This window comes from Drosophila guanche, unplaced genomic scaffold, assembly GCF_900245975.1.
Source record: "Drosophila guanche unplaced genomic scaffold, DGUA_6, whole genome shotgun sequence".
Classification (NCBI taxonomy): Eukaryota; Metazoa; Arthropoda; class Insecta; order Diptera; family Drosophilidae; genus Drosophila; species Drosophila guanche.
In genome coordinates, this window is record NW_022995747.1 from 4,152,727 (window position 1) to 4,177,955 (window position 25,229).

General features: G+C 45.8%; 10 protein-coding genes across 17 annotated transcripts in view; 8 read left to right on the plus strand and 2 right to left on the minus strand.

Annotated features, from left to right (window-relative positions):
- Nucleotides 1-636, minus strand: part of LOC117583217 (aprataxin and PNK-like factor) — a 1,172-nt gene extending 536 nt beyond the window's left edge. The window contains exon 1 of the mRNA XM_034271436.1: nt 42-636. Within this exon, the coding sequence (XP_034127327.1) occupies nt 42-541 (500 nt within the window). The 5' untranslated portion in view covers nt 542-636. The remainder of the gene's footprint in view (nt 1-41) is intronic.
- LOC117583215 (3-hydroxyisobutyryl-CoA hydrolase, mitochondrial) overlaps nt 1-1,491 on the plus strand; it is a 7,575-nt gene extending 6,084 nt beyond the window's left edge. Inside the window, exon 4 of the mRNA XM_034271434.1 lies at nt 1,481-1,491. The gene's annotated coding sequence lies outside the window, so the exon portion shown is untranslated. The remainder of the gene's footprint in view (nt 1-1,480) is intronic.
- LOC117583214 (protein O-mannosyl-transferase TMTC4) overlaps nt 1-2,544 on the plus strand; it is a 15,059-nt gene extending 12,515 nt beyond the window's left edge. The window contains exon 2 of the mRNA XM_034271431.1: nt 2,533-2,544. The gene's annotated coding sequence lies outside the window, so the exon portion shown is untranslated. The remainder of the gene's footprint in view (nt 1-2,532) is intronic.
- Nucleotides 749-20,632, plus strand: LOC117583208 (regulator of G-protein signaling loco). Of its 8 annotated transcripts, none has more exons than XM_034271414.1 (5): nt 749-1,097; nt 1,179-3,338; nt 17,629-18,429; nt 18,504-19,692; nt 19,771-20,632. In XM_034271414.1, exons 2-5 carry the CDS (start codon nt 1,188-1,190, stop codon nt 20,373-20,375), a joined length of 4,746 nt encoding a protein of 1,581 aa, XP_034127305.1. In that variant the 5' UTR covers nt 749-1,097; nt 1,179-1,187; the 3' UTR covers nt 20,376-20,632. The 8 variants fall into 8 exon arrangements, with proteins under 8 accessions (XP_034127305.1, XP_034127306.1, XP_034127308.1 ...); XM_034271415.1 differs by having other exon boundaries at nt 760-1,097; nt 18,504-19,664; nt 19,771-19,929; XM_034271417.1 differs by lacking the exons at nt 749-1,097; nt 1,179-3,338 and adding exons at nt 4,565-4,741; nt 10,027-11,139.
- A 174-nt stretch (nt 20,633-20,806) lies between these two features.
- On the plus strand, nt 20,807-21,256 carry LOC117583223 (kunitz-type serine protease inhibitor HCRG2-like). Its single transcript, XM_034271442.1, has 2 exons — nt 20,807-20,919; nt 20,975-21,256. The coding sequence occupies exons 1-2, from the start codon at nt 20,829-20,831 to the stop codon at nt 21,160-21,162; spliced, it is 279 nt and encodes a 92-aa protein (XP_034127333.1). The 5' UTR covers nt 20,807-20,828; the 3' UTR covers nt 21,163-21,256.
- A 172-nt stretch (nt 21,257-21,428) lies between these two features.
- Nucleotides 21,429-21,879, plus strand: LOC117583224 (PI-stichotoxin-She2a-like). Its single transcript, XM_034271443.1, has 2 exons — nt 21,429-21,556; nt 21,611-21,879. Exons 1-2 carry the CDS (start codon nt 21,466-21,468, stop codon nt 21,793-21,795), a joined length of 276 nt encoding a protein of 91 aa, XP_034127334.1. The 5' UTR covers nt 21,429-21,465; the 3' UTR covers nt 21,796-21,879.
- A 138-nt stretch (nt 21,880-22,017) lies between these two features.
- Nucleotides 22,018-22,491, plus strand: LOC117583222 (amyloid-beta A4 protein-like). The gene is made up of 2 exons (XM_034271440.1): nt 22,018-22,145; nt 22,200-22,491. Exons 1-2 carry the CDS (start codon nt 22,055-22,057, stop codon nt 22,388-22,390), a joined length of 282 nt encoding a protein of 93 aa, XP_034127331.1. The 5' UTR covers nt 22,018-22,054; the 3' UTR covers nt 22,391-22,491.
- A 140-nt stretch (nt 22,492-22,631) lies between these two features.
- Nucleotides 22,632-23,060, plus strand: LOC117583221 (PI-actitoxin-Axm2b-like). Its single transcript, XM_034271439.1, has 2 exons — nt 22,632-22,760; nt 22,818-23,060. The coding sequence occupies exons 1-2, from the start codon at nt 22,670-22,672 to the stop codon at nt 23,006-23,008; spliced, it is 282 nt and encodes a 93-aa protein (XP_034127330.1). The 5' UTR covers nt 22,632-22,669; the 3' UTR covers nt 23,009-23,060.
- Nucleotides 23,061-23,312: 252 nt separating this feature from the next.
- Nucleotides 23,313-23,743, plus strand: LOC117583220 (kunitz-type serine protease inhibitor B6-like). The gene is made up of 2 exons (XM_034271438.1): nt 23,313-23,448; nt 23,501-23,743. Exons 1-2 carry the CDS (start codon nt 23,358-23,360, stop codon nt 23,689-23,691), a joined length of 282 nt encoding a protein of 93 aa, XP_034127329.1. The 5' UTR covers nt 23,313-23,357; the 3' UTR covers nt 23,692-23,743.
- Nucleotides 23,744-23,765: 22 nt separating this feature from the next.
- On the minus strand, nt 23,766-25,127 carry LOC117583216 (probable 39S ribosomal protein L45, mitochondrial). Its single transcript, XM_034271435.1, has 2 exons — nt 24,971-25,127; nt 23,766-24,905 (listed from the first exon to the last, which is right to left on the minus strand). The coding sequence occupies exons 1-2, from the start codon at nt 25,013-25,015 to the stop codon at nt 23,874-23,876; spliced, it is 1,077 nt and encodes a 358-aa protein (XP_034127326.1). The 5' UTR covers nt 25,016-25,127; the 3' UTR covers nt 23,766-23,873.
- Between the last annotated feature and the right edge of the window lie 102 nt (nt 25,128-25,229).

Below are 25,229 nucleotides of genomic sequence, written 5' to 3' on the forward strand. Positions count from 1 at the left end.
CTTCAACTTGGATCCATTTGGAATCTTTTATAACGATTTACCTGTAGCAGCGAATGCCGAAACGGCATGAAATACGAGTGCTGCTGGAGGACACAACTGGTGCATCATTATCCGGTTGCCCGTTGCTGGTGGCAGGCTCCGTTTTAACCACCACCGCTGCGGGGGTGCTCCCACTGTTGGCAGGTTCTACTCTAACAGAGCAGCTGCCACTTGTACTAGCAGCGGCTGGCACTCCATCATCCCCATCCGCTGGCTCAGCTTTTATCTTGACAGCGTTAGGCGCGCTGGTCTCGGCCTCTGTTTTTATAGGCACAGGCATTGCCTCATCATCGCTTGGTTCTTCTTTGACTTTTATGTCGTCCTCGGACTTTATGCGCTTCTTCGGGCTGCTTTCATCGTCAGTTTCGTCGTCATCTTTGGCGCCTTCTGAGGACAGCTTCCTTTTAGGTGTCTCCTGCTCTGTAGTTGATGGCTCGGCGTTCAAACCTTCTTCCGCAATGTCATCGATGCTTGCGAGCTCATTTCTGTTCGGAGAACTCATTTTTAAACGAAAGCGAATTGTCGTAAATTAATTTTAGTACAACTTTTGTTTCAAATGTATTTCACAACAACGCTGCGCTTAGGGTGCTATGCAACACTGCATTGCAATAGCGATGAGCGAGTTGTCGATAGTTGACAAACATCTGAGTTTGTCGATTTCGATTGACATTTATATCGATGATTTGTCGTACCTAATTTTATAGTCGCTACGCTTGCGCGTTACAGGCGTCTTTCAAATTTGTTTTTATCCATTTAAATGGCCTTAATAACGCTCAATAATGCCAGCCAGCATTTATTAACAGTGTGAAAATGTGATAATGCTTGTGTCTGGGCATTCAATCGAGCAGCTAAACACTGGAAAAAGTGTAACAAGATTCGCCTGGCCAGCCACTTCCACTTCCTCCGTGTATGTATTGTAGTTGTTGCTGCTATTTGATTACATAGCGCGAGCGCAGGAGAGCGAGCGAGAGCGCACATCTTCTGCTATTACCAAAAAGGGGCAGCAACAAACCGCATTCCAGAGAGCGGACACGACGAAACCAGCATCAATGAAAAAGGTGCGTTTAGAGAATGGAGCACCAGTCGCAGCAGTTCTGAAGATGTGTGCCACGATCTACCACTTTGTTACCGTTTTTCAGTGACCCGCAATGCATCACCACCATCCGCCATTGCCCATAACGGGCACTGCGACTGTGGCAGCAGTGGCAGCGCCAGCGACAGGCAATCCATCAGCATCGCCAGTCGTGGCATCTGGCTCGACCGCGGCGGCATCCACCTCGAACGTCCAGCAGCAGCAGCAACAACAACAGCAGCGGCGGCGTAAAAAGCGCCCCAATTACAACTACAATGGAACCCGCACCGTGGAGGTGCGACGAGGCTACAATGGCTTCGGATTCACCATATCGGGACAGCAGCCATGTCGTCTGTCGTGCATCATCAGCAGCTCGCCCGCCGAGCAGGCCGGCCTACGATCTGGCGACTTCCTCATCTCGGTCAACGGCCTGAACGTGTCGAAGCTGCCGCACGAGACGGTGGTCCAGTTGATCGGCAACTCCTTTGGCAGCATACGCATGCAGATAGCCGAGAACTACTATTCGGACAGCTCGGACGAGGAGAACGCCAATGCCACGCTGCAAATGCAGCGCAGTGCTAGAGGCCAGCTGCTGGCCGCCAGTTTGCGCCACAAGCCGCGTTTCCTGCATCACAAATCGAAGATGCATCGACTGCGCAATTCGCCACACAAGAAGCTTCCGCCGGATGCGGTGGAACCAAAGCCAAAGCCGAAGCCAGCACCGCCCACAGATCACTCAACGCTGCGGCCCGTTCTGGAGGATGCCCCGCTAGCGAATCTCGCTGGCAAATCGCCGGATGTGGCCAATGTGAGTGCCATGGTGCGGGCCGTGGGCAGTGCGGCGCTGGAGTATCGCGTGATTGTGGGCTATTTGGGCACCATCGAAATGCCCAAGCAAATCTCCCACAGCTCCAAGCTGCAGACAGTGCGCTCCTGCATTCGCAAGCTGCGGCAGGAGAAGCGTCAGCCCACCATAGTGCTCATGTGCATCACACCCGACAGCCTCACGCTGCAGAGCGCCAACTGTGGAGTGCTGGCCACCTATGCCTCGTCACGGCTGAACTACGTGAGCTCCTCGTCGGAGAGCGAGAATCGTTTCTTTGGCCTGGTCACGAGCGCCGTTCACAATACCCAAATCGAGGAGGAGTACGAGCCAAATGCTGGCAGCGGCGGCCAACACATCAGCATCTCGCACAGCTGTCATGTGTTTGTGATCGACACGAAGCTGATTGATCACGGACAGCATCTGCAGCGAGCGCACGAGTTTCGGCTGCAGTGCACCAGGGATCCCATATCAAATCTGTGCCTGGAGTTTCCCAACAACTCGGAGTACGTGGTGAATCTCATTCGCAGCATGTACACCATGCGCATCCTGCCACCGGCCAGTCGCAGCCATCAGCCGGAGTATGAGGCTGCTGCAGGAGCTGCGGTTGCCGGTGCCGCCGCCCACTCTCCGCAGCCGTCGAACCACAGCGAGATTTCCACAACCACCTCCAACTCGGACTCGGGCATTGGCTTCAACAACGACTGCACAAATATTTCCGATCGCATTTTGGTCGTGGATTTCCTTGGGGCTGGAGCAGCGGCCGCAGTCCATCCACCAGCAGCACCATCCCATCCGGCCCCATCCCGTCCACAGGGGATTGTGGGCATGGCCGACAATCGGTTGACAGTCCGGGCCATGCCCGACCCGGCTGCTCATCAAATGTCACCCTCGGACAGCGCCTCGCTGCGTCGTCCGAATCTCTTGGCCAGCTTCAATCTCATCAAGAGCCCGGCAACGAATCTCACATCCACGCGCTCTTGTGACGATGTTCTCAACCTATTTGTGGACGATTCGCCGCGTGGTCTGGCTGGTGTTGCCTCCATGGATGACATATCCCTGCACTCCACTGCCCCATCGTTGGACGAGCAGCCACACATGTTTGTCCATCCCTCGTGTGTGCCGCGCAAGCCACGCCGCTCGCTGGCCCTGGAGCCTGCACCCACAACACCGCACAAACTGAGTGTGCAGGTCTTTGGCCAGCCGGGCTCCCGTCACTCCCTGGGATTCGAGGCCATTGACAGCATTCAGTCGTCGGCTAGCGTGGCCTGCATCGAGCCACCCATGGACACATGGGCCAGCCTACAGAATCTACACAAAACCCCCAAGGATCGGCAGAGTTTGTCCGCATCCTCGTCCACACAGTGCCTACTAGAAGCTACCAACAGTGAACCAGATTTGGGGGTGAGTGGAGTATTTTTATGATTTTTTCTGAACTGAGGTTCTACTTAGAACTGTGGCCCTCTTTAATCGGCGGGAAATTGTTTAAATAATACGCCCTCTTTTTGGGCCGCTATTTTCAACCTCGTATTTCTCTGTACGTCCCTGTGGGCAATACAACAAAAATGTTTACCTGGACGCTGGAGCTCCGATAACTGTTACCTGAGAGCTTCTTCGCCTCCCCGAAGCTTATCGCTCCGCTTCACTCTCTGGGCCCACAAAGATAAGCGGCCAGAACTCTCCCATCAGCACACACATACACTTCGTGTATACACACCCATACCGAGTACTCGTACAATCAGTGTCGATTCTGGCGTTAGTGCCACAGTAATATTTCCTTTGTCAGCGCTTTTATAGTGTCTGCCGGGTTTTCAGTAGTCGCAGTGACCGCTTTGCCAATGGCTGCAATGGGCAGCGAGCTCTCATTGTTCAATATGCAAGCTCTATAGCCGAAAGTTCGGAATTTATAGCCAATAATTTATAGTGGTTACTACGCTGTAGCTGTGGCTGTGACTTCGCTTCGATTGTTTGCTCTTATGGTACGTGGAGGGAGCAACGCGTCATTTTTCGATGTGTGATAAGGAGCGGAAATCGCGTACGTTTGTTGTTAATTTTTGTTGCTAAAAATAATTTCTGCTCCCGGTGACGTCAGAGGCGCGCGTAGATCACGCCGGGGGAGACAGACAGAGAGAGGAGAATGTGCCGCGGACTGGGATGGGATGGGATGGGAAAGGGAATGATATGGAATGGGACGGAACGTCGAGCTTAATTCAATCTAAAGCAATTAACGGCGTCGACGTATGGTGCTGACCTTTTCGTTTCGCCAGCACGCTCGCACACACACACACCTCTCTCCCTCTCCCATTCTCCCTCGCTCCCGCAGATAGCGCTTACGTGGGGTGTACTGTACAATAAAGTGTGTGTGTGTCTGTTTGATTCGCAATTTTAGTTTGATTTCTGATTTGACAACACCACGCGATTTTTCTGTTTCATTTTCACTTTCGCTGTGCCCCCACCGTGTCGTTCGGTTTACAATTTCGATGATTATTCGATTATTTATTTTATTTTATATTTTGTCTTACTATTAAAAATAAATAAATTTGCACACCTGAAAAGTTGTGCCATAAAAAGTTCAGTGCAAGTTCAAGGAGTCCGCCCAGAATCGAACGGAACAGTCAGCGTCATACCATAAGTGCCTTTGAATATAAAAGTACATAAATTATAAACAAGACAAAAACGGCAAAAAAAAAAGTGTACAAATTGCAAGTTCAATTGTTTAAGCAATACAAGAAACAAAACAAAAAGCAGCTCAATGCAAAATGTCATTTCGAGAACTCGTTTGCGGCCTGTACTCGGAGGAGAATGCGGTAAGCACACATCGAAATGATATATGGTATATTATGTACATACATAAATGTATAGTAAATAGGGCCAGAGACCTCTTAAGATCTCCGTCTCATGACTGATGTCTCAACAGAAAAACTGTATCAAACGTTTGGTTTTCGTTTGATCTCTCGAAAGATTTCTTATTAAACCCTTAAATTAGGTGACTTCAACTCCTATTTTGGGAAGAACTACTAATGGAGTTCTCGTCACACTTTGCTTACTTTTATGACTTTGCCTGTGTCGTCTCACCCCTTTATCAATTTTGATGCGTATCCTACAACTCACCCGAAAACTGTTTACTTGGAAACAAATATAATTAGAGAAAAACAAATAATGAATAAAGAATGCAATGTAGGTTGAGTAGATTCTCTGTTTACTCGTGCCTAAGCACGTTCTTAGAACTTATACTTGTATTATTGACTGTTCTAGATAAAACAGTGGTATAGAAACATTCTCAATCAAAATCATAGATACAATTTTACCACTTTTATATAATATTTACTCAATTCTAATACCTTGACCTTAGGGAGCAGAGTGCTTAGAATTCCACCTCTCATTTTGGCTTAAAATGCTAGTTTTTATGCGTAAATGACCATAGCAATGGAATAATTGGTGACTCTTAAAAGTCACGAGTGTTGTCAGAATTAAATTTTTCTCATAATTGTCAATCCCCTTCCCCCTCGTATCATTCTTTGGCACGCAATCCAAGAGAGATAGCGATCTGGTCTCTAGGTCCGGCTGTTCCAACAGGTTGACTCTTTGTCTGTCGGCATTTTGGCGGTAACCTGTACGATAGGAACCACACTCTGTGGCACATGCCGTCACAGGTGCAATGGAAGGAAGCAAACAACCCTCGTGCTGCCACCAAGAAAGGGAATGAGAAGAATTTTAGCAGGGAGGGAACGTTGCCTCAAGTGAACGTTACTTTGCTTCCTTCCTGATCTGCGCTTCAGTGGAATCTAGGGGTAACGTCATGGGAAGTGAACCTACCTTTGAATTAAGTTTCTATCTACATGTATCTGGCAGGTTGAATCGTGTTTCTAGAACAGTAAGCCACAGCGCGCAGACGCCGTGGCCTCTGTCAGTGCCTTCGATTACCATTACCAAAGAAACCGAAATAACATTACGTATTCCATAACGTATTTGCCAGCTGACGCTGTGGGAATTAGGAGACCTCCGAATACCAAATATCAACCACTGACTTCGTAAATATCTGCAATAGATACTCGTATGACAAGCACTGTATCTATCAGATACGAGCAGCACACTCTAATATTTGTTTAGTCATTGTCACAGGCTATCCCTAAGCCCAAGAGTCATTCTATTTTTGATAACATAAATTCTTATCAGCCAAAAAGAAAACAATTATTATTTATTTTTAAAATTCTTAAAGTGTAGCAAAGACAAACAACTACTTGGTGATGTTTTATGGCCATAGCAGAGCAGAATGGAATGAATGAATGAATGAAATAAAATGAACTTAAAGCTGAAGCTGGCCAAAGTACGTCAGACGCTTTTTTTTTTGCTAATAATAAACACCTTGGTCTCCGATCCAGGCGCGTAACCTGCCAATTGATGAAATGGCCAAAGCAGTTGTTGGAAAGTTGGGCAGAAAAAACCCAGAAACCAGACAAGAAACATAGACGGATACTGGGGCATAATCCACGCCTTGGTTAATTCAGGATTTTAACTGCAGAAAAAACCTAGAATCGATGTATAATTGTTCTAAAAGTAAATAAAAACTCCTCTCTAGCAATAATTTCGAGTGACTCATCATAGCGAATACTACTTCTATGTGCAGGGTATATTTATACATAAAATTGCCTGCATTTTCAGTGTTAAAATATTGCGCCACAACCATCGGTGGCAAGTGCATTCAGAGAGAGGGGGGGAGCGAAACACCTGACCTGACTCTGCGTATCGGTTTCCACCCTGCTGCTGCTGCCAAGTGAATAAATGACTAATGGATCACACAACAACAACATTATAGAACAGAGCGAAAGCAGTGGAAACCGCTTTTGTAAACCGCCCCTGTGCCAGTGACAGTGCCAAGTGGCGATCAAAAACGCGCGCACGCGCTCTCTGTCTCTGTCTTTCGCTTGGGGTTCTCCCTTTTGCCGATGGAGAGACAGCTGCTTCTGCTGCTCAGGCGCTGTTTCAGCTGCTTCGTAATGTAGCTGTTGTTGTTGGCATTCACCAAGAGCCAAGTTAACAACGAGTTAAGCATTGAGACCGTGCTCACAAACACTGAGTCAGTCGCCGAGCGCAGTTCATTCCGATCAGCAGCAAACGTACGCTGCAAAAGTCGCGAAAGCTATTAATAAACGCACATTATTTACCTTACCGGAACGACGACCCAGACCTGAATTTGTGTATGTCTAAAATATCAGGCACACACATCTCTGCCACAAACCACACACTCCAGACCACCCCATCGGATCAGATCCATCAGAATCAACAAAAACCCACAAAAACAATCGCCCCCTCCCTCCGCATAAAGAAAACAAAAACAAGTTCAATTTTTGAAGTCAATTGAACTTTTGGCGGCCTGATCCTAAAAATAGATCCAACACTGAATAACAAAATATAAAAAAAACAAACACGCGATGAAACCTGGAATTTTTCTGTTTCGTTTTGTAAACTCTGTGCAAAAATTCCATTCAATTACGATCTGCACATTGTATTATGCTGAAAAACATTTCTGAACAATTGCCTTGATATATCAGAAACAGCAGAGAAAACAAAAATCATAATCATAATTAAGCAAATAAAACTCTCAATCCCCCAATCGACGTCATAGCTAAAATCACAAGAAAATCCCACAAACGCACGATATTAAAAGCACACAAGGGAAACGCAGACAAATCGTATGCAAAACGCCATCTTAATGCGCAGAACATGTCGAGAAACGGTCGCCTGTAAAACGCACACAAAACGCACAGTAAACGCCAGCAAACGCAGCCAAAACGTACGAAAAACGCACTCTAAACGCGCCGCAATAAAACGCTAGAAAACCGCTTACAAAACGCTTGAATCTAAAAATACTCACATCAAATCGTTTGGGTCAAATATTTGGCCTATGAATCGGCGGTAATTTCCCCTTAGACAAATTTGATGCATGCCCGATCGATGCGTGGGTGTGTCTGTGTGTGTTTGGTTTTTATAGACTTTCGGCAGAATAAAAAATAAAAAAGTGAAACTACCCAAAAAAAAAAAACCAGAAGTGCAATTAAAACGCAAAGTATCCGCCAGCCCCGAGACTCTTGGAATTTTTAGCCAGAATTGATAGCCTGCCAAATCGACTGATATTCCCCTTCCACGCAGTCTTCGAGAGAATCCTCCTCCCTCTTCACGAAAGAATCTGCTCTAGCCCGCAGCCCCAAGAGACAGCGCCTCCTCTTCCCGAGAGAACTGACAGCCCCCTACGGGGTGTGTCTTATTTATTTGCTTTGGCTGTAAGCACCAGTGTTATTCCACCTAAAGATCGAACAATTGGGGAGCAATTTCCACTTAAATGCCAAAAATAGTAGACCCTCAGAATTTCAATTTTTCGCCATTCATTGGAATAGCCCCCAGATTTATGTGATTCCTGTGGCATTTCCACGAATCTGGCATAAAAAAAAAGAAGGCTACATTTGATGGATAAGGGAAATGCACTTATAATTTATGATTTCCTCTCTTAATGATGTCACACTTTTGTGGCGCAATAAGAGAGGGACAGAGAGAGAGAACGGTCTACGTTTGATGTATGCCGAATCGATCGGATGAGATCTCTCTAGAAGTTAGTCATTTATTAATGGGAAAATTGTTGTTGCCATCGCATCGCCTATGACGTGATTTGAGGCAACAAAGCCCAAGCTTTCAGTTCCTAAATGCCGTGCGGGGAGATCGGATCCGAGAGACTTTTCCGAATCGCAATTCCCCCCCTATACTGTGCGGCTCTTTCGAGTGATAAGGCCACGACTTTGCTTCAATTTTTTTGGAAAGAGTGCGCCCCTTTTCAATTTTGGTCACGATTGTCGCCACACTCTCCTACAGGTTTTTGTGGGTCAAAACCTTTATGTTCTTAAGATTGTATTTACACGTGGATTTCTTCTACTTTTGTTACTCAAATATTGATAAGGAATGTTCTATATTTACTCTATTTGGAGCTCCGTTTTTCTTTATGGCTTCTCGTGACCTTAATCTATATATTTTTGTTTGCCCATAAACATAATTTCTTTCATTTCGATTCGAATTTCTTTTGTTTGGATTTTTGCTCTTTCTGCGGACACGGGGGAAACCTCGTGAGCAGCACATAACAATCCCCGCACATCCCACACATTTGATTGCATAAACCGAGTCGCACACTCACTCGCATCTCTTTCGTTATGGCCACGATTTAGTGACGCACACCGTCCGTATCCGTAGTAGTAAGGGACTTCCATTAGACAGAGACGCGGAGCCGCAGACCAAGTGACAATTTCCGTCACGTCAGAGTCTCAGTCCAGTCCCTCTCCTCAGACTCTCAGTCAGGGCTTGGGGTTTGCATTCTCCCTCCAGTCATTCCAACTCATTTGATATGCTGGGCACGAGTCTTGGCCAGGCCCCAAAGAAAGCAGAAAGCAATAAAAAACACTGCCAGCAATGGCTAGCGAATCGAAGATAAGAATACCCTGGAAGCTCCGGTAGTATAGCCAGCAGAATGGAGTATTCAATGCTAAAGATCTCCAATATTTCTCTTGAAATTAAGAGAATACAGAGGAGCCTTTGGAACGAGGAACATGGGATCTCTATAGAAACTTAACCCACACCCTCTTAAATGGCCATTAAAAAAACGCAGTAAGGCGATAAAAAAGAAATGGCAAATGGGAATATGTAGGTGCTTACTCAACCTCGTGGATGTGGCCTGTGGCCTGTGGCTGTGGCTGTCGCCATTGATGGCTTTGGCTGTGTCTCAAGTGCGCAGGCGCCCATTCCAAGTTCCCAAGTTCGTTCTCTTCCACTCCTTTCTTAACGAAAAGGAATCACTGGGAAGCACATAGAACAGTTCTCCAATTTGCATGCCAGATGGAAATGGCTTTGCCCCCTTTCGAATTTCCACTTATTTACATATGTGTGAGGCCATTCATTCGCCAAAAAGTTTACCTTTCGATTGCCATTTGGCTAGAAAAATTCAGTCGAATGTGAACCGTCAAGCAGCGCGAACGTGTGGCTAATACTTTGCGATTTAATTGCCAAAAAGAAAGCGTGTATAACATTTCCCCCAATTACTCGTAGCATTTAGCCCGGAGACATGAACAATCGCAGTATAAAATCCACAAAAGTACCCATAAAAACAATAAGCAACAAAAGCAACACCCAATCAAGTGGCGGTGAATCGATATCCAGCATGGTGGAGCGCTTCGTCCAGTCTTTGAGTCAGCTGAACGACTCGGGGACCTTTGACAGCAGCTTCGAGATCAAGCGGATCCAGCAGACTCCCAAAGGACAACAGCATCATCAACATCATCGTCATCGTTGCCTCACGGAGTTGGATCGCGAGAATCTGGCGCGATTTGTGCGCGAGTTTGAGGAGCGGCAGGCCAGCAGCACCCCCAAAGCGAAGTCAAAGCCGGCCAAGAGCAGTTCCCCCTTCATTTGCCGTAAGGCTAAGGAGATCTATCATTGTGCAAGCGGTAGACGCAGTGCATCGCCACAAATAAACATCAGAGAACCGCTAGAGCAACAGCAACCGCATAAGGAAGAGGATCAGCAGATCCTGGCAACCCGAAAATATGCAGAGGCTGAAGATTTAATGCCACCGCCCATGGCCCTGGCCCGTGTCCAGGCGGAGCGTCGTAGCTGTCGCAGTGCCGCCCGTGTGTTGCAGTTCTTCAGTTCTGCGGCCAAGAGAAGATCCTGCAGCCGCAAGCTGAGCGAACCGGAGACCGAGAGCAGGGCCAGCTCTCCCGTACTTCTGCGTGTGAGTCCCAGCCATCAGCAGGAGCAGGATCAGATGCTCGGCTGCGTGCCACTTTCTACAGCAACAGCAACGGGCGCCAGTGGCTCCGAGGGCGAGGAGGAGGAGGATGAAGAGCACGACGATGGCATCAGTTCGGCCAGCTCCAATATAACATCCCAATCGGGTAGTTCCAACAGCCGTAACATATCTCCGGACTCCTCGTTCGAGATGCATGCCCCACTGCTGCCCAGCTTCAAGGTGACGCCACCGCGAGCCGTCTGCAAGGCGGGAAAGAGTGCGGCATATGAGTTTGCACGCTTCCTCCGAGGATCCTTCCATGCAAAAAGAGCCTCCGTGACGACGGGACTTCGCCGCTCGCTCAGCGATCCTGATGCAGTGCAGCAAATGGACTTCAGCAAGCCCCCCGTTCTGGGCGATGCCACCAATGTCATACGCGTGAGTCACTTTTAAGATCTCAATGCACACACCCAGCACTCCACTTCCATGAATGAATCGAATAGCATCTCCTTCGGTACGATTGTCCACCAGCTGGCGGCAATCTATTCCAATGTTTATGTTCTCACTCTTGATAATTTGTTCACTGGAAACTTTGTTTATTTACGCACGAGTCGTCGTCCATCAGTTCCCTAGAATATGGGGCCACCACCGATACGTCCATATGGTGGCACCTTGGCTTCCCGGGAACCCCTGCCAAATCAAATTGTATGAAATATTCCTCCCATGATCTTTCTACTCTTAAGTCGACTTTTATGTGTTTACCCGGCGATCACTCGGGATCGCTGTTGCACCTTAGATTACGCAATTTAGTTATAGTTTATGAGCATTTCTCACAATAAAATTCAATTGTTTGTAAATATCGCAAATCCATCAACGATTTCTTCAAAGTGGAGGCCAAGTTCTGGACAAAATCAGGGGGAATGCTAATTGAGGAAAATAATTTACTAAATTATGATGATCCTGAAATTTATTTCTTCATTTTGGTCTTTGGTCTTTTACGTCTTTAATCGGGGTATTTTTCACTTAGGAAAAAGTGGGATGAGGCGGAGAAAGGATCCCTTTAGAAATGGGATGGAATGAAAGCAATGGAAAGTAAATTCTTCAATTTATTTCGCTTTGATTGCATCATTTGTATGCGATTTTCAATTTGAATATCTCGTGGTTTAATAACACCCCCTGATTCATTCATATTTTATAGGTCTGCCATAAGTACGCCAAAACATTGTGTGCCATAATGACTTTCTAATGGTTGCTATTTTGTATGAGCAACGCGTGCCACATTTCACTTTTCAAAATTCACAAACGCCCGTTTTGGGCGAGTCGTCACGAGTGCTGCGGCCCACACGATCATCCATATTCATTCATCAATAAAGAAATTAAGTAAATATTCTCTACGGGGACCAAGCCCAGCCCCCATCTTCAGAGCGCTTCAGTCGTAAAAGAGTTTTTCGGGCAGTTGTAAAAATTCATTGTACAAACACAACTCAATTCTTCCGCTTGTAGCATTCGGAACACGCATATGACCCGCATTGCCATCCCATAAAATTAAGGGGGAAAAACAGAAGCAACAGAATGCCGGATATATTTAATTTAAGGCACAGCCAGCCACACACGCAATTGTTGCACAAAAAATGTGAAATTCTGGTCGCATTTTGTGGGCATCGAAACGAGGCGAAAACGGAGAAGCAAGACGAATCAAAAATGTGCGTAAATTTCGGAAAATTTTTCAATAATTCTTTCTGTTTTTTTGCTGGAGGAAATGATCTAAACAAAGCATAAATTACAGTGAAATTATAGACACACGCAGAAATGAATTTTCTCCATTGCTTCCTCTGCTCCACGCCTCTCCTTCTCTGCCTTTGAATAACTGCAAATTACTTAATTTATCAACCAAATGCGCAGCAGAAACAGCCAGCAAAAGCAGCAGCCCGCATTCCATTGTTCGTGGGGCATTTTCCTCCATTCCCGGGCGGCATTTAAATTATTCCAATTGTCTAGCTCTTTGTTTACAGCACATTTTCGAATCGTTTAATTTATTTGCACGCGTTTTGGGATATATTTAGCTCCATTTATTCACTCGCATAAGCGGCATCTTTCGCATAGCGACCGTTTGTTTGTCTTGCGGTCGCCTCATCACGCATTTTCCACTGCATACTTATATGGGCACTGGAATTTCCGCCTAAACAAAACATTTGTGTTAAATTGTGCAAAAAAAACACAGCACAAAAAGTTATGGGAGCCTTAGTGGCTTAATTAATTGACAAAGCAAAAGGCGATTTAATTAAAGCAAAGACGAGGCAGCGCAGCGCAGACGCAGCAGCTGCTCCATGCGAAAAAAATGCGTCATGAGAGAGCGAGTTCGAAATTCGTAATTCGAAATTCGAAGAGCAGCTTGATCATCAACTGCAAGGTCTGTTAATGCAAGGTGAGGCATGGCTAAAGTGCACTCTTACGATATGCATTACATTGTGTTTCAAATATGGCAGTCATAAAATTAAAAAAATAGGTGCCTCGAAGATCGTATATGCCTTCCCTTCTTTTTATTCACCTTCCATTTAGCCAGCTGTTGTGTACTGGCTTCTCTGTTGCACACATTTGCTTAATCGTTTTCCATCTCTATCACTCTCTGGTTGTCGCCGCTCTCTCTTGTATCTGTATCTGGTCGTACGGGCTAACGGCGAAAATAATGTCTCAGATCGCTCACATTAACTGAATCTGTGTACGACGGGAATGACGCGGTGCGATTTTCGGTGCAGCGGGCGAGAAAAAGTGTGTGAAAAAATATTACATACATATGTATGAGTGTATGTACATAAGTTGTGTGAATGGAATGAAGCCATTACCTACTCGTAATTAAAGCCAAAGTGCAAAAGTGTACAGTGAAGACAACTCCAGCGACTGCATCTGATCGTGGAAAAGTAGAGTGACAAAAAAGGCACGTTTTCGCTTTCTTGCATTACCCACGCACACACACAAAAAACTTGGCCAGTACCACGACACACCACACACCTTTTGGCAGAACTCGCTTGGAATACCAAAAACAAAAAAACAACTTAAAGAAGAAACTGAAAAAACTTAAAAATAAAAATAAAGCATACAGAACACACACAAAAGTCGCGAACACATCCACCCATCGCCGGTTAGGTTCTGGCAGACCTATTACGGGTTTAACAACTCTTATGGTTAGTTTTATCATTTGCATTCCTAATGGAGTCGTACCCCCGAAACACCACCCCCACCAACCCGACGAGCAGTGTTCATTTTATTTTCAATCAGCCTTTGTCACAGAGAGAAGGGGCCTCGCCTCAGATAAGATTCGTTTTCATTGTTGTGCTGCACATACACCCATAATATATGAATATACGAATGCGAGTGTGTGAATACATACTCGTATTAGGATGGTGTGAACATATAAGGGTTTGGCTGTATGATTTATCAGTAATTTCTTTGAATTTCTGGCACACTTCGGGGAACTTCTACTAAAGCAACGACAGCAAAATCCTGTGACTGTGACTGACTCGGTTGTGAAATACATTCTTATGTACATATATTTCGTGTGTCTCTTGACATGGGTTGCCAAGACCTTTGTCGTCATATTTGATATCATATATTATTTGCTTGCCATGAGTTCACTCTGTTTATCGTCTCGAATACTCGAAACATTTCCCAAGAAACAGATATGCGTGTTATTTGCTTGGACTATCTGCGGGGGGAAATATACCATACGTATACGTGCCATGTACATACGTGATATTATGAAGTGTATGTGCAAACGCCTCCAATCGAAAAGTTGTTCTAGATTATAAATGATAGCGCCATTCGGGCTAAAAATGTCGAACCATCTCAACCACTTGTTCTTGAACAAAGAAATAACCCTATCCAAAACACTTTTTAGAGGTTCTCTGAACGGATTACATGATTCTTAGGAGGCCATAGGCAGCTTTCTCTAAGCTACCATAAAACAGAAACCCTTCATTGACTGCTACTCAATTTTCCCTCATGTCCAGTAGACCATCAAATATTTGCTCTTTGTGGTTTCTTTGCGGTGTCTCCACCGACGACTGGCTCCAGGCTCCAATTACCAGGGCACTGCTAATTAAGTGCCACCCCGAGAGTTGCATCCAACAAAAGGCGACAGCTTGGCAATCGCTTTACATTATACTCAAATAAGTATATAGAATATAATATTGTACATGCATATAGCCAGATCAAGTTCATGTGACCATCGACAGGGCGATTAGTCGCTTGAGGTATATATAGAGAAATTATCTTATGGATAAATAAATAAATATAAAAAGAGTGGTAACCTGAGCCGTCGTAAGCCATTGGAGATAATTTACTCGTGGGATTTTGTTTGTTTGTCTTATCCCGGCTCTGTCCTCTCTGTTGTTTTCCGCCGTCGCCGCCTCTGAATGCAAACTCAATGACAGGCTGGCTCAATGACTTGCTTGGCTTGGCAGCAGTCGACGAGGCTGAGAGCTGGAGCTGGAGCTGTAGCGGAATCTACGCCCATGAGATGATGACTCTAATAGTATAAACAGAGGCAAAAAGAGTGGCCAGGGCAGGGCAGCGACCATGTAAATGTGAATGTACCCACCATAATCATCATCATCGCCATAGCTATAGAGCAGCCATTTCAGCACCGGAAAATGTCCAAGTCAGTGTCCACTGAAGCGGAGAAATATGCCGGGCTCTGGTCGGTCGTTGTAGGAGTGTGGGGGGGGAATGTTGTTGTTGCACGCGGGTATTATGATTTTGACCAGATGTTTGCCAAAGCGGAAAGAAGAGAAGAAATAATTTATGGTCCTATAAAGTATATGAATGTTCATACATACATATGTATGTATATTTATTTGCATAATCTTTGCTTTGCCTTCTTTCTGGTTTTATGCAAAATATTCTCTAAACTTCTAATCTTTCTCACTGATACTTTGGTGCTCACTCGTGCCCTACAAAATCAGCTAAATTAGAGTCTAATGACTATTTTTCCCATAGAAAGTAACGAAGCATTTTCAAGGGTATCCCATGCTTCGATTCCAGAAGTTTGCCTCTTTCTTCCCTCTAGCATTTTGTGTGATTTCTTGGCGGTGGAGGCCGCAATTGTTGCTTACTCTTGCGTTTTGTTTGGGTTGCCGTTGCATTGCGTTTTCCCTGTTTAAACTTATTGTTGTTTTTGTATTGTAATTTTTGTTTTAGTTTCCTCTTTTTCTCTTCGTTCTCCTTCGCTTCGCAATGTTTTCTTTCGATTGCTTTGGAGTCTGCGCTACGCCGCGAAGTCGACAATTTGTGAATTGGCTGCCGTTTATTTATTTTAATTATTTTCTTTGGCAAATTGCTCATTTCCTACTTACTGAATGGTTGCCCTCGAGATCTCACCCCTCTCCCCATGGCTATTGTTTGGCAATCAGCGCTGATTTATGCCTGGTTTCGCTGCGTTTTGTCGCATTGTTGCTGTCACTCCAGCGGTGAATGTACATCTGCCCATCCATTTATCTGTCTCATGTTGTGACAGTGGTTACTGTACATAAGCATGTGTGTGCATATGATTGTCCCACTCTGTCTAGCTGTCACTTTTGGGTGCTTGTGTAACATGTAATTAATGTTTATTGTATACAAATAGATACCAGTCTACATATCTGCCATACAAATATTAAACCCTTAGGGTATCTAAAGCTTCGACCCTGAGCTTCGTTCGCTTTTATGCCTTGAGAAATTTTTGATCATTTGTGGACCCCCTCAGCAACAATTGGCTGTTGAGGCCGGGCTGCCCCAAACACATAAAGCCCTCAAGAATCTCAAGTGCAGTTTAAGTAGTTTTGAAGATTTTTGTATAGCTTTTGACCCACATTTACATTTTGTGATAAATATTTTGCTCTTATCATTGCATTTCTCATGTTTGTTGCGTCATAAGAAATGTTTGGTGAGTTGACCTGCGCAATTGGAAGTTCTTTCATAATCATGCCTCAGGGAAAGCTTCCAGTTAAATGTTGGATATTTCATTCAATCTATTATTGTATTTGCCCTGTCATCCATGTGTGTATGTATTTATTTCTCTAAATTGGTAGCCCGTGTGTCCCACGTAAATATCTCAAAGGCCATACAAATTGGTTTCTATTAATGAATGAAAATTGCTTTTGCCCCTTTTTGGATGAATGAATTGTTGTTTAGACTAAAAAAACCAGCCGGAAATGTTTTAAATTTTCTCTTTTATCTGTGTATGTCTGTATGTATAACGATCCACACACGAATGCTCGCATGAATGTGTTTTTGTTTTGTAAGCCCCCGTGTGAGTTATGACTTCTGCGAAAACCGAGGCTGTAGCTTAGGTTTGGAGAACAAACGAAAACGATGGGAATTCATTAATCTTTGGGAACGAAAAGCTATCGGTGGGAAATACAAATACAGAACACAGAACACAGAATAGAGATGGAAATGGAAGGAACACCCCTCCCCTGCGTCTCTGACAAGCGATTATCGTTCGTTGCAAGTGCAGTAAATGGAATGGCAACCGCCAAGGGGGGGAGGCCATCAGCATCATCATCAGCTTTTACAGAACTGGAACTCAAACAATTTAGGGGCAGGGGGCGAAACAGAGTTCAGACTTCAGTTGTCAAGGGGAGGAGCTGGCGGACTGTGGACTGCTTGTTGCATGCGTTGCACTGTACAAACAATTTTATGAGCTAACTTGAAAGTTCAAAAGTTTATCTCGTTTTTGTGTCTGACCATGATAATGACGGAGGTCTGTACGCAGAGGGAAGTTGAGTGGGCTACTCACTCCGTGTGTCTACAATTTGTAGCTTTTTTTTTAAATTGGCCATGAATTTGGTTTTTCTCTGTTCTTTTACTTCCACTTCCTATGCTTGTAACCACTTTATTATGTTCAAAATTTTCATGGGATTTTTTTTGTGTTCTTTTTTCACCACACAGAACCGTGCTCTGCCCGCCAATGCCTCGCCCTTTCGCCGAGCCTGGGGTCAGTCTTCATTCCGTACACCGCGCACCGACAAGGTGGCCAAGCAGCTGCAGCCCCAGCAGCAGCAGCAGTCGTCGTCATCGCCGCTGGTGAGACGCACTGCCTCGATGAACGCCTCCGACCATGATGTGTACATCAAGACGCTGATGCTGGATGACCTGAAGACGTCGACACGCAGCCAGCAACAGCTGAGTCTGCTGAAGGTTCCCAAAATCCTGACCACGCCGGCGCCACCATCCACCATATCGGTCAGCGCAGAGTCAACCGCAACAGACCTACCAGACAATGGCAGCCCCAGCAGCTGGGGCGGTTCGTTCGAGCGAATGCTGCAGGATGCCGCCGGAATGCAGACCTTTTCCGAGTTCCTCAAGAAGGAGTTTTCGGCTGAGAACATTTACTTTTGGACCGCCTGCGAGCGCTATCGCCTGATCGAATCGGAGGCGGAGAGGGCCATCCAGGCGAGGGATATCTTTGGAAAGCATCTGGCGAACAGCGGCTGCGATCCCGTCAACGTGGACTCCCAGGCCCGCAATCTTACGGAGGAGAAGCTCGCGAGTGCCGCTCCCGATATCTTTGCGCCCGCCCAGAAGCAGATCTTCAATCTGATGAAATTCGACAGCTATCAGCGCTTCATACGCTCCGATCTCTACAAGAGCTGTGTGGAGGCCGAGCAGAAGAACCTGCCCCTGCCATACAGCGGTGCCGATCTGGATGAGCTGCTGAAGACAAATTTTCACTTAGCTGCCTCGTCAAAGGTGAGTGTGTTGCACCAACGAATGATTGCTAGAATATTCACTAAATGTGGGATTCATTTTCCCCCTTTTGGCAGCTCAAGAAGTCGGTAAGCAATGCCGAGGATCGACGCCGTAAGAGTCTACTCCCATGGCATCGCAAGACGCGAAGCAAGTCACGCGATCGCACTGAGATCATGTCCGATCTGCAGAGCAGCGCTTTGATGCCAGCACCGCCGTTGCCGCCACCGACTCTGCTGACCAGCGCCTCGCTGAAGATCGCCTCGGGCCAGAATTCGCTGAGTGATCTGCACAGTTCTCGCTCCTCTCTGTCGTCGTTTGACGCCGGTGTATCGGGCGGCCAGGGAGCCAGTGCGGAGAGCGTGTGCTCTCTGTGTCGAGTGATCCTAACGGATGGAGCCACCACCATAGTGCAGACGCGACCCGGAGAGACGGTGGGCCAGCTGGTGGAGCGGCTGCTGGAGAAGCGCAACCTCGTGTATCCCTACTACGACATTGTGTTCCAGGGCAGCACCAAGTCCATCGATCTGCAGCAGTCGTCGCAACTGCTGGCCGGCAAGGAGGTGGTGATCGAGCGACGAGTGGCCTTCAAGCTGGACCTGCCCGACCCAAAGGTTATATCCGTTAAGAGCAAACCCAAGAAGCAGCTGCACGAGGTGATCAGGCCCATACTGACCAAATACAACTACAAAATGGACAACGTGCAGGTGATAATGCGCGACACCCAGGCCCCGCTCGACCTCATGCAGCCGGTGACGATGGCCGATGGCCAGCGGCTGCGCATCGTACTGCTCCAGGATTTTCAGTCAGGCGGCGGCAGTAGCATGCCGCCGAAGCAGACAAAACCAATGAAGCCGTTGCCATCCACGGCACAGGGACAGCTGGACGAGCTGACAAACAAGGTGTTCAACGAGCTGCTGCAGAGCAAGGCGGAGGCGGCTGCGGCAAAGCCACAGCCACAGCCACAGCCCAGCGATCTGTGCTCCATGAAGTCCAACGAGGCGCCCTCGGAGTGCTCCTCCTCCCTGTTCGAGCGGATGCGTCGGCAGCAGCAGCAGCGCGACAACATTCCTGTCAGCAAATTGCCCAAACTGAAGAAGAAGTCCACAAGCAGTCAACATTCCGAGGAGCCAACCACCAATCCCTCTTCCTCCTCCTGTCTGGTGGCGGCGACAACGGCGGCCGCAGATCCCAAGAAGCCCATCATTGCAAAGCTGAAGGCGGGCGTGAAGCTGCAGGTGACCGAGCGAGTAGCTGAGCACCAAGGTGGGTAGCCGTAGCCCCCTGCAGTGCCCCTTGAACAAGAACCAGTAAACTAAACACGATTCCACTCTAATTTCACAGATGAACTACTCGAGGGCCTGAAGCGGGCACAGCTGGCGCGGCTGGAGGATCAGCGGGGCACTGAGATTAACTTTGATCTGCCCGATTTCCTCAAGAACAAGGAGAATCTCAATGCGGCCGTCTCTAAGCTGCGCAAGGTGCGGGCCAACCTGAGTCCCGTCACCAGCAAGGTGCCGCCCAGCCCCACAGAGATCCCTCAGCCGGCGCCACGCCTCTCCATCACACGAAGCCAGCAGGTGGCGGGCAGCCAGCAGCAGCAAGTGTCGCCCATGAAGGTGGACCAGGAACAAGAGACTGAAATGCCTGCAGAGACGCAGGATCAAATTGAATTTGCCAAAGCGCCGCCACCGTTGCCGCCAAAGCCAAAGGTGCTGCCCATCAAGCCATCCAACTGGGGTGTGGCCGTGCCGCAGCCAGCCGGAAACTACTGCAACAAATTCTCCCCAACCAAACAGGCTCCAACATCGCCCACGGCAAAGAGTGTTGCGTCCGCAGCTGGCTTTGTCAGCAAAATTCCACTGGACATTGGACGCAAGACGCTGGAGGAGGTGGTGGCGGGCACGCGGTGCGCCTACCTTGACGAGCCCAGCAGCAGTTTTGTGTGATACTTCCTGGATTCCCAATGAATGGAATTGGCATTGTTTTGAACTGGTTCTGAAATTATTTTGTAAATACATTTATATATCTGCACTATTTATTGATACCCATACTCTCTCGCTGTTGAATGAATGTCCACCAACCATATCAACTATGACCATGAGCCTTCTATGTAATCTACAAATAATTAGCAACCATAAGCCTTTAGCTTTAAATCTTTTGTATAAATATACAACATACATATATGCATATAAAATATTGCAAATGGTTCGTTTCACATGGTTAGATGGAACTCTAGGGAACTAATAGAAGTATTTTGGATGCCATAACGTGGCAAGTGTTTTGCTGAAACAGATTTTCCATTAAATTAGCTAGCCAAAGTTCACTTTTTGGGTGACTGTATATAAATGCATGTTGACCATTTGGGTTTTCAATCAGTTAACAAAATAAACCCTTTTGCGATGGTAAAGCTGGTGCTAAATCTTGTGATTCTGAGCCTGCTGCTTAGCTTGGCATTGGCACTCAATCGGAAGTTGATGGAAACTCGAAAGAGTAAGTGATAAATTCTTTGTACTCTTAACTATTTAACTAGGTTAATTTTCTGCAGAAATTTGCTTGGAACCTAGTTCATATGGCACTTGCAAAGCAAGGCAATTGCGATTCTATTACGATGCATCGTCCAACTCTTGCAACGCGTTCTACTACAGTGGCTGCGGTGGCACACAAAATCGATTCGCAAGCCAAACACAATGCTGGGACTACTGCATGGACCCGGAGATCATTTACGAAATTTAGTAGGAGTTCTATATGTTGAAAAGGGTAGATGTAAATCTATTTTGCTTTTAAATCTTAAGCTATAATAAAGGCAATCCAGATGCTAGCAAGCTTATTCTCAATATTTGTGGAATGGAATTGTTGGAATTTTCCAACGTGTGTATTTCTATTTTAATGAACTTCCGAGGCAAGTTGTTGCTACTAAAATTAAATATGAAACAGCTTTCTCATTAACTGTAAAATGTTACCTTTTTGGGCAACCTTGTATAAAAGTCGGTTGACCGTTTTGTGGGCCATTCAGTGGACAAAATAAACTCTTTAGCGATGGTAAAGCTTCTACTGAATATTTTATTTCTAAGCCTGCTGCTTTATCTGTCAGCAGCCGACAATCCTCCGAACTTGGCCAACCGCTTGAGTAACTGAAATCTAAATAAACCCTTGATGATGTGACTATGAGAACTCTTTACAGCAATTTGCACGCAGCCAAGTGAGTACGGCAACTGCAACAAGAGACAACTCCGATGGTATTTCCACGCAGAATACAACAAGTGCAAGTCCTTCTACTACAGCGGATGCGGTGGGAACTCGAATATATTCTATTCGCACTTTGAATGCAGTGCCTACTGCATAAGACCGGACTACGAAAAAATATAGTAGGGAAGCCATAAATTGTCACTTGAGAACATTAATAATTATAACTTTACGATAAACATTGATAATAACAATTATTAAATAAATCCGAAATATTGCTCAGAAATACATGCCCAAAATCCAGAGAAGTGTTGGTTTGTGTTTTGCGATTAAAAAATAAAACAGAAACAGATTTTCATCTAGATGTTATAGGGCAACCCGAGTATAAAAGGCTGTTCCCCATTTGTCTGATTAATCAGTTGACCAAATAAACCCTTAAGTGATGGTTAAGCTAATGATGAGTTTTGTGTTTCTGGGGCTGCTGCTGTGCCTTGCAGCAGGCAACTCTCCGCCAGAATTTTGGGACCGAAACCGTACGTGAAAATGAAATATATATTTGATAATCCAACTATGAAAGTTCTCTACAGATATTTGCACGAAAGACATAGATTATGGCCACTGCCGTGAAAATCAGATACGTTGGCATTACGATGCAACGTCCAAGTCCTGCAAGCCTTTCTACTACAGCGGATGTGGTGGAAATTATAATCGATTCTTGCGTAAAAGCGGATGCATGGACTACTGCATGGATCCGGATTACCCCTTTATGGAACAGTAGAAATTTGAGCTTTGTATTATTTAGCTATAACAAATGCAGCCAAGTGGTATCAAGTAAACAATTTACATGGATATATGAAAAACGACAGAGTTATGTTATGTACTTAATATATATATATATTTGTGAAATACATACTATATGAAAACAAGTGTTTACCATTAAAGAGGAAACCAAAACAGATTTTCCATTATATAAACAAAGTCTCAGTTTCGGCGACCGTCTATAAAAGCGTGATGACTGTTTGTCGAGCAATCAGTTGGCACTCTAAGACCTCAAACGATGGTAAAGCTAATGTTGAATATTGTAATTCTAAGCCTGCTGCTGTATCTTGCATCAGGCTTAAGCCCAGACCAGGCTAACGAACGGATGAGTAAGTGATAATTAAATAAAGGCTACTGTAAGGTTATCCTAAGTTCTTTCCTTATAGAGAATTGCATAAAGCATAGTGCGTATGGCTACTGTCGTGGGCAACAGACACGTTGGTTTTACGACACGATGACCAACAATTGCCAGACGTTCCTGTACAGCGGCTGTGGTGGAAATATTAATCGATTCACAAGTCTACCCGAATGCCTTGACTACTGCACGCATCCGGAAATATCCTATGATCGAAAATGAACTATTAATGGTTAACAGCTATTGAATAAACAGCTATTGAATTGAAAGCAGATTAGATTTGAAATTGTAAAGCAGCTTAAAGCTAATTATTCTTGATCCTCAAGTCTATGCCTGTGTATATATAAACCTTTACAATTATTTTTCTTACGGATATTTAAGCAGAAGTGGGAGGAGCTAGCATGTTGTCAAAAGTACGTACGCCCCAGCCACCTGGTAATTAACTTATTTAATTTAAATATAAACCAAAACAGATTTCCCATTAGATATTTCACCCTTTTGTGGCTACTCGTATATAAATGCCTCTCGACCATTTGTCGCACAATCAGTTCACCAAACGAACCCTAAGGCGATGGTCAAGCTGACGCTAAACTTTGGGATTCTAAGCCTGCTGCTTTGTCTGACAGCAGCACTCAGTCCTCGTTTAATTGTCTACAGGATGAGTAAGTGAAAGTTAAACGAACATTTAAGTCGGACTTAGAAAATTCTTTACAGAGATTTGCATGCAGCTTCGTTCGTATGGCAATTGTCACAATAGGCAGGAGCGTTGGTATCACGATCCATGGTCGAAAACCTGCAAGGTGTTCTACTACAGTGGATGTGGTGGAAATTATAATCGATTCATTTCCAAAGACACATGCATGGAGTACTGCAGGGATCCGGGCATACCTTACGACGATAAGTAATGATAGAAAACGAACAAAATAATGCAAAATGTTTTCCTACTGGTATAACAACAAAAATGAAAACAAAAGTAAAATAATTTTTAAAAATTTAGGGATTTCTTTAGGCTAGTCTCAGCTCAACATCATTGTACAACATTAACATGCGGTCGTCTGAGCCGCCAGGCGGCCCAGAAAAAATACAATCAAATGGCCAGTGTAGGCTTCGAGCTGCGCTCAGGTGCGCTGGCCAGCTGCAGTTGCTCCTTTGGCTGCTCGCTGCTTGCCTCCAGCTGTTTGGCCTCATCGCCAGCACTGAGCTCTTTCGGCGGCTCCTCCTCGACATCCTCAATAAAGCGATAGGTAATGGGCGAGGGCTGCTTGGCTGGCAGCCAGTCGGGAATAATCTTGTCGTGCAGCCTCCACTTGCCGTACTCGTTGGAAATGTGCTTCTCAAACACCACGTACTCCAGCACATCTTTGGTAAGGATCTCGCTGCCGTGCATCAGGCGACCAAAGCGATCGTAGATGGCCAGCATCTGTTGTGTGTGGAAGCGCACCGTGACCTGGGCAAACTGGTTCTCCTTGGTGATCACCTCAGTACAACGAGCATGCACCACTCGAGGAGGCTCCAGAGACTGCAGGAACCGCCAGTGAATGGTCTTGTCCTTTACGTTGTGCATCATTTCGGGATAGCAACGCTCACTGACAAATTCACGTATCTTGTACTTATCCTTGGCTGCCATCTGAGTGTGGGCCGCCACATAGATCTCCTGGGCCTCGGCTCCGAACTGGTCGCTGCTGAAGGCTTCGTCGTACGAGCGTATTTTCCGTACGGCCAACATACTCTTTGATTTCTTTTCCAAGAACTCTAGTTTCTGCTTGGCTCCGGTGGAGGAGATTATTGACTTCTTGCCATCACCCTCTGGTGGGACATATGGCTCGAATATGCCGCCAGTACAACTGATGTGAAACGGACGCTCCATCCAGGGGCGGGGCGGCAGCACACCACGTTCTTTCATACGGCTGCGCATCTCCTCCTTGCTGATGTCTTCTGGCTTTTCGCGGAAATTCGGCAGCTCGATTTTCACAAACTTCTGCTTGCGCAACCGCTTGAACTCCGGTTTCCAGTGCTTGGTCTGTCGATGGCGCACCTGCTGCATCTGGAGCATGTTCTGAAGCGCCGGTGCCAATATCCCCAGGCCTGAGCTCGCCGCCTGGGGCACGCTGGGCATCATCTGTTTGTGAATTAAAAACTCAGTTAGGGAGCAAATGTGACAATGCACATTATATGCCTAGTTACCTGCACGAATTTAAGGCACGTTTTGGCCGACACAAGCTTCTCCATTGTAAATAAATTGTAATTTATTTATTTATTATGTAAAAACACGACCCACTAAAATATACCGAAATATATACCAAATATACCGAGGAAAATACGAAGTTAACCCAATCAAGCACCATTTATAAAAACACCTCTATTATCGATACCGTTTCGACCGGTGTTAATTTAAAACAAATTGTTGCACATTTTCAATTAAATTGTTCATTTAATGTAATTT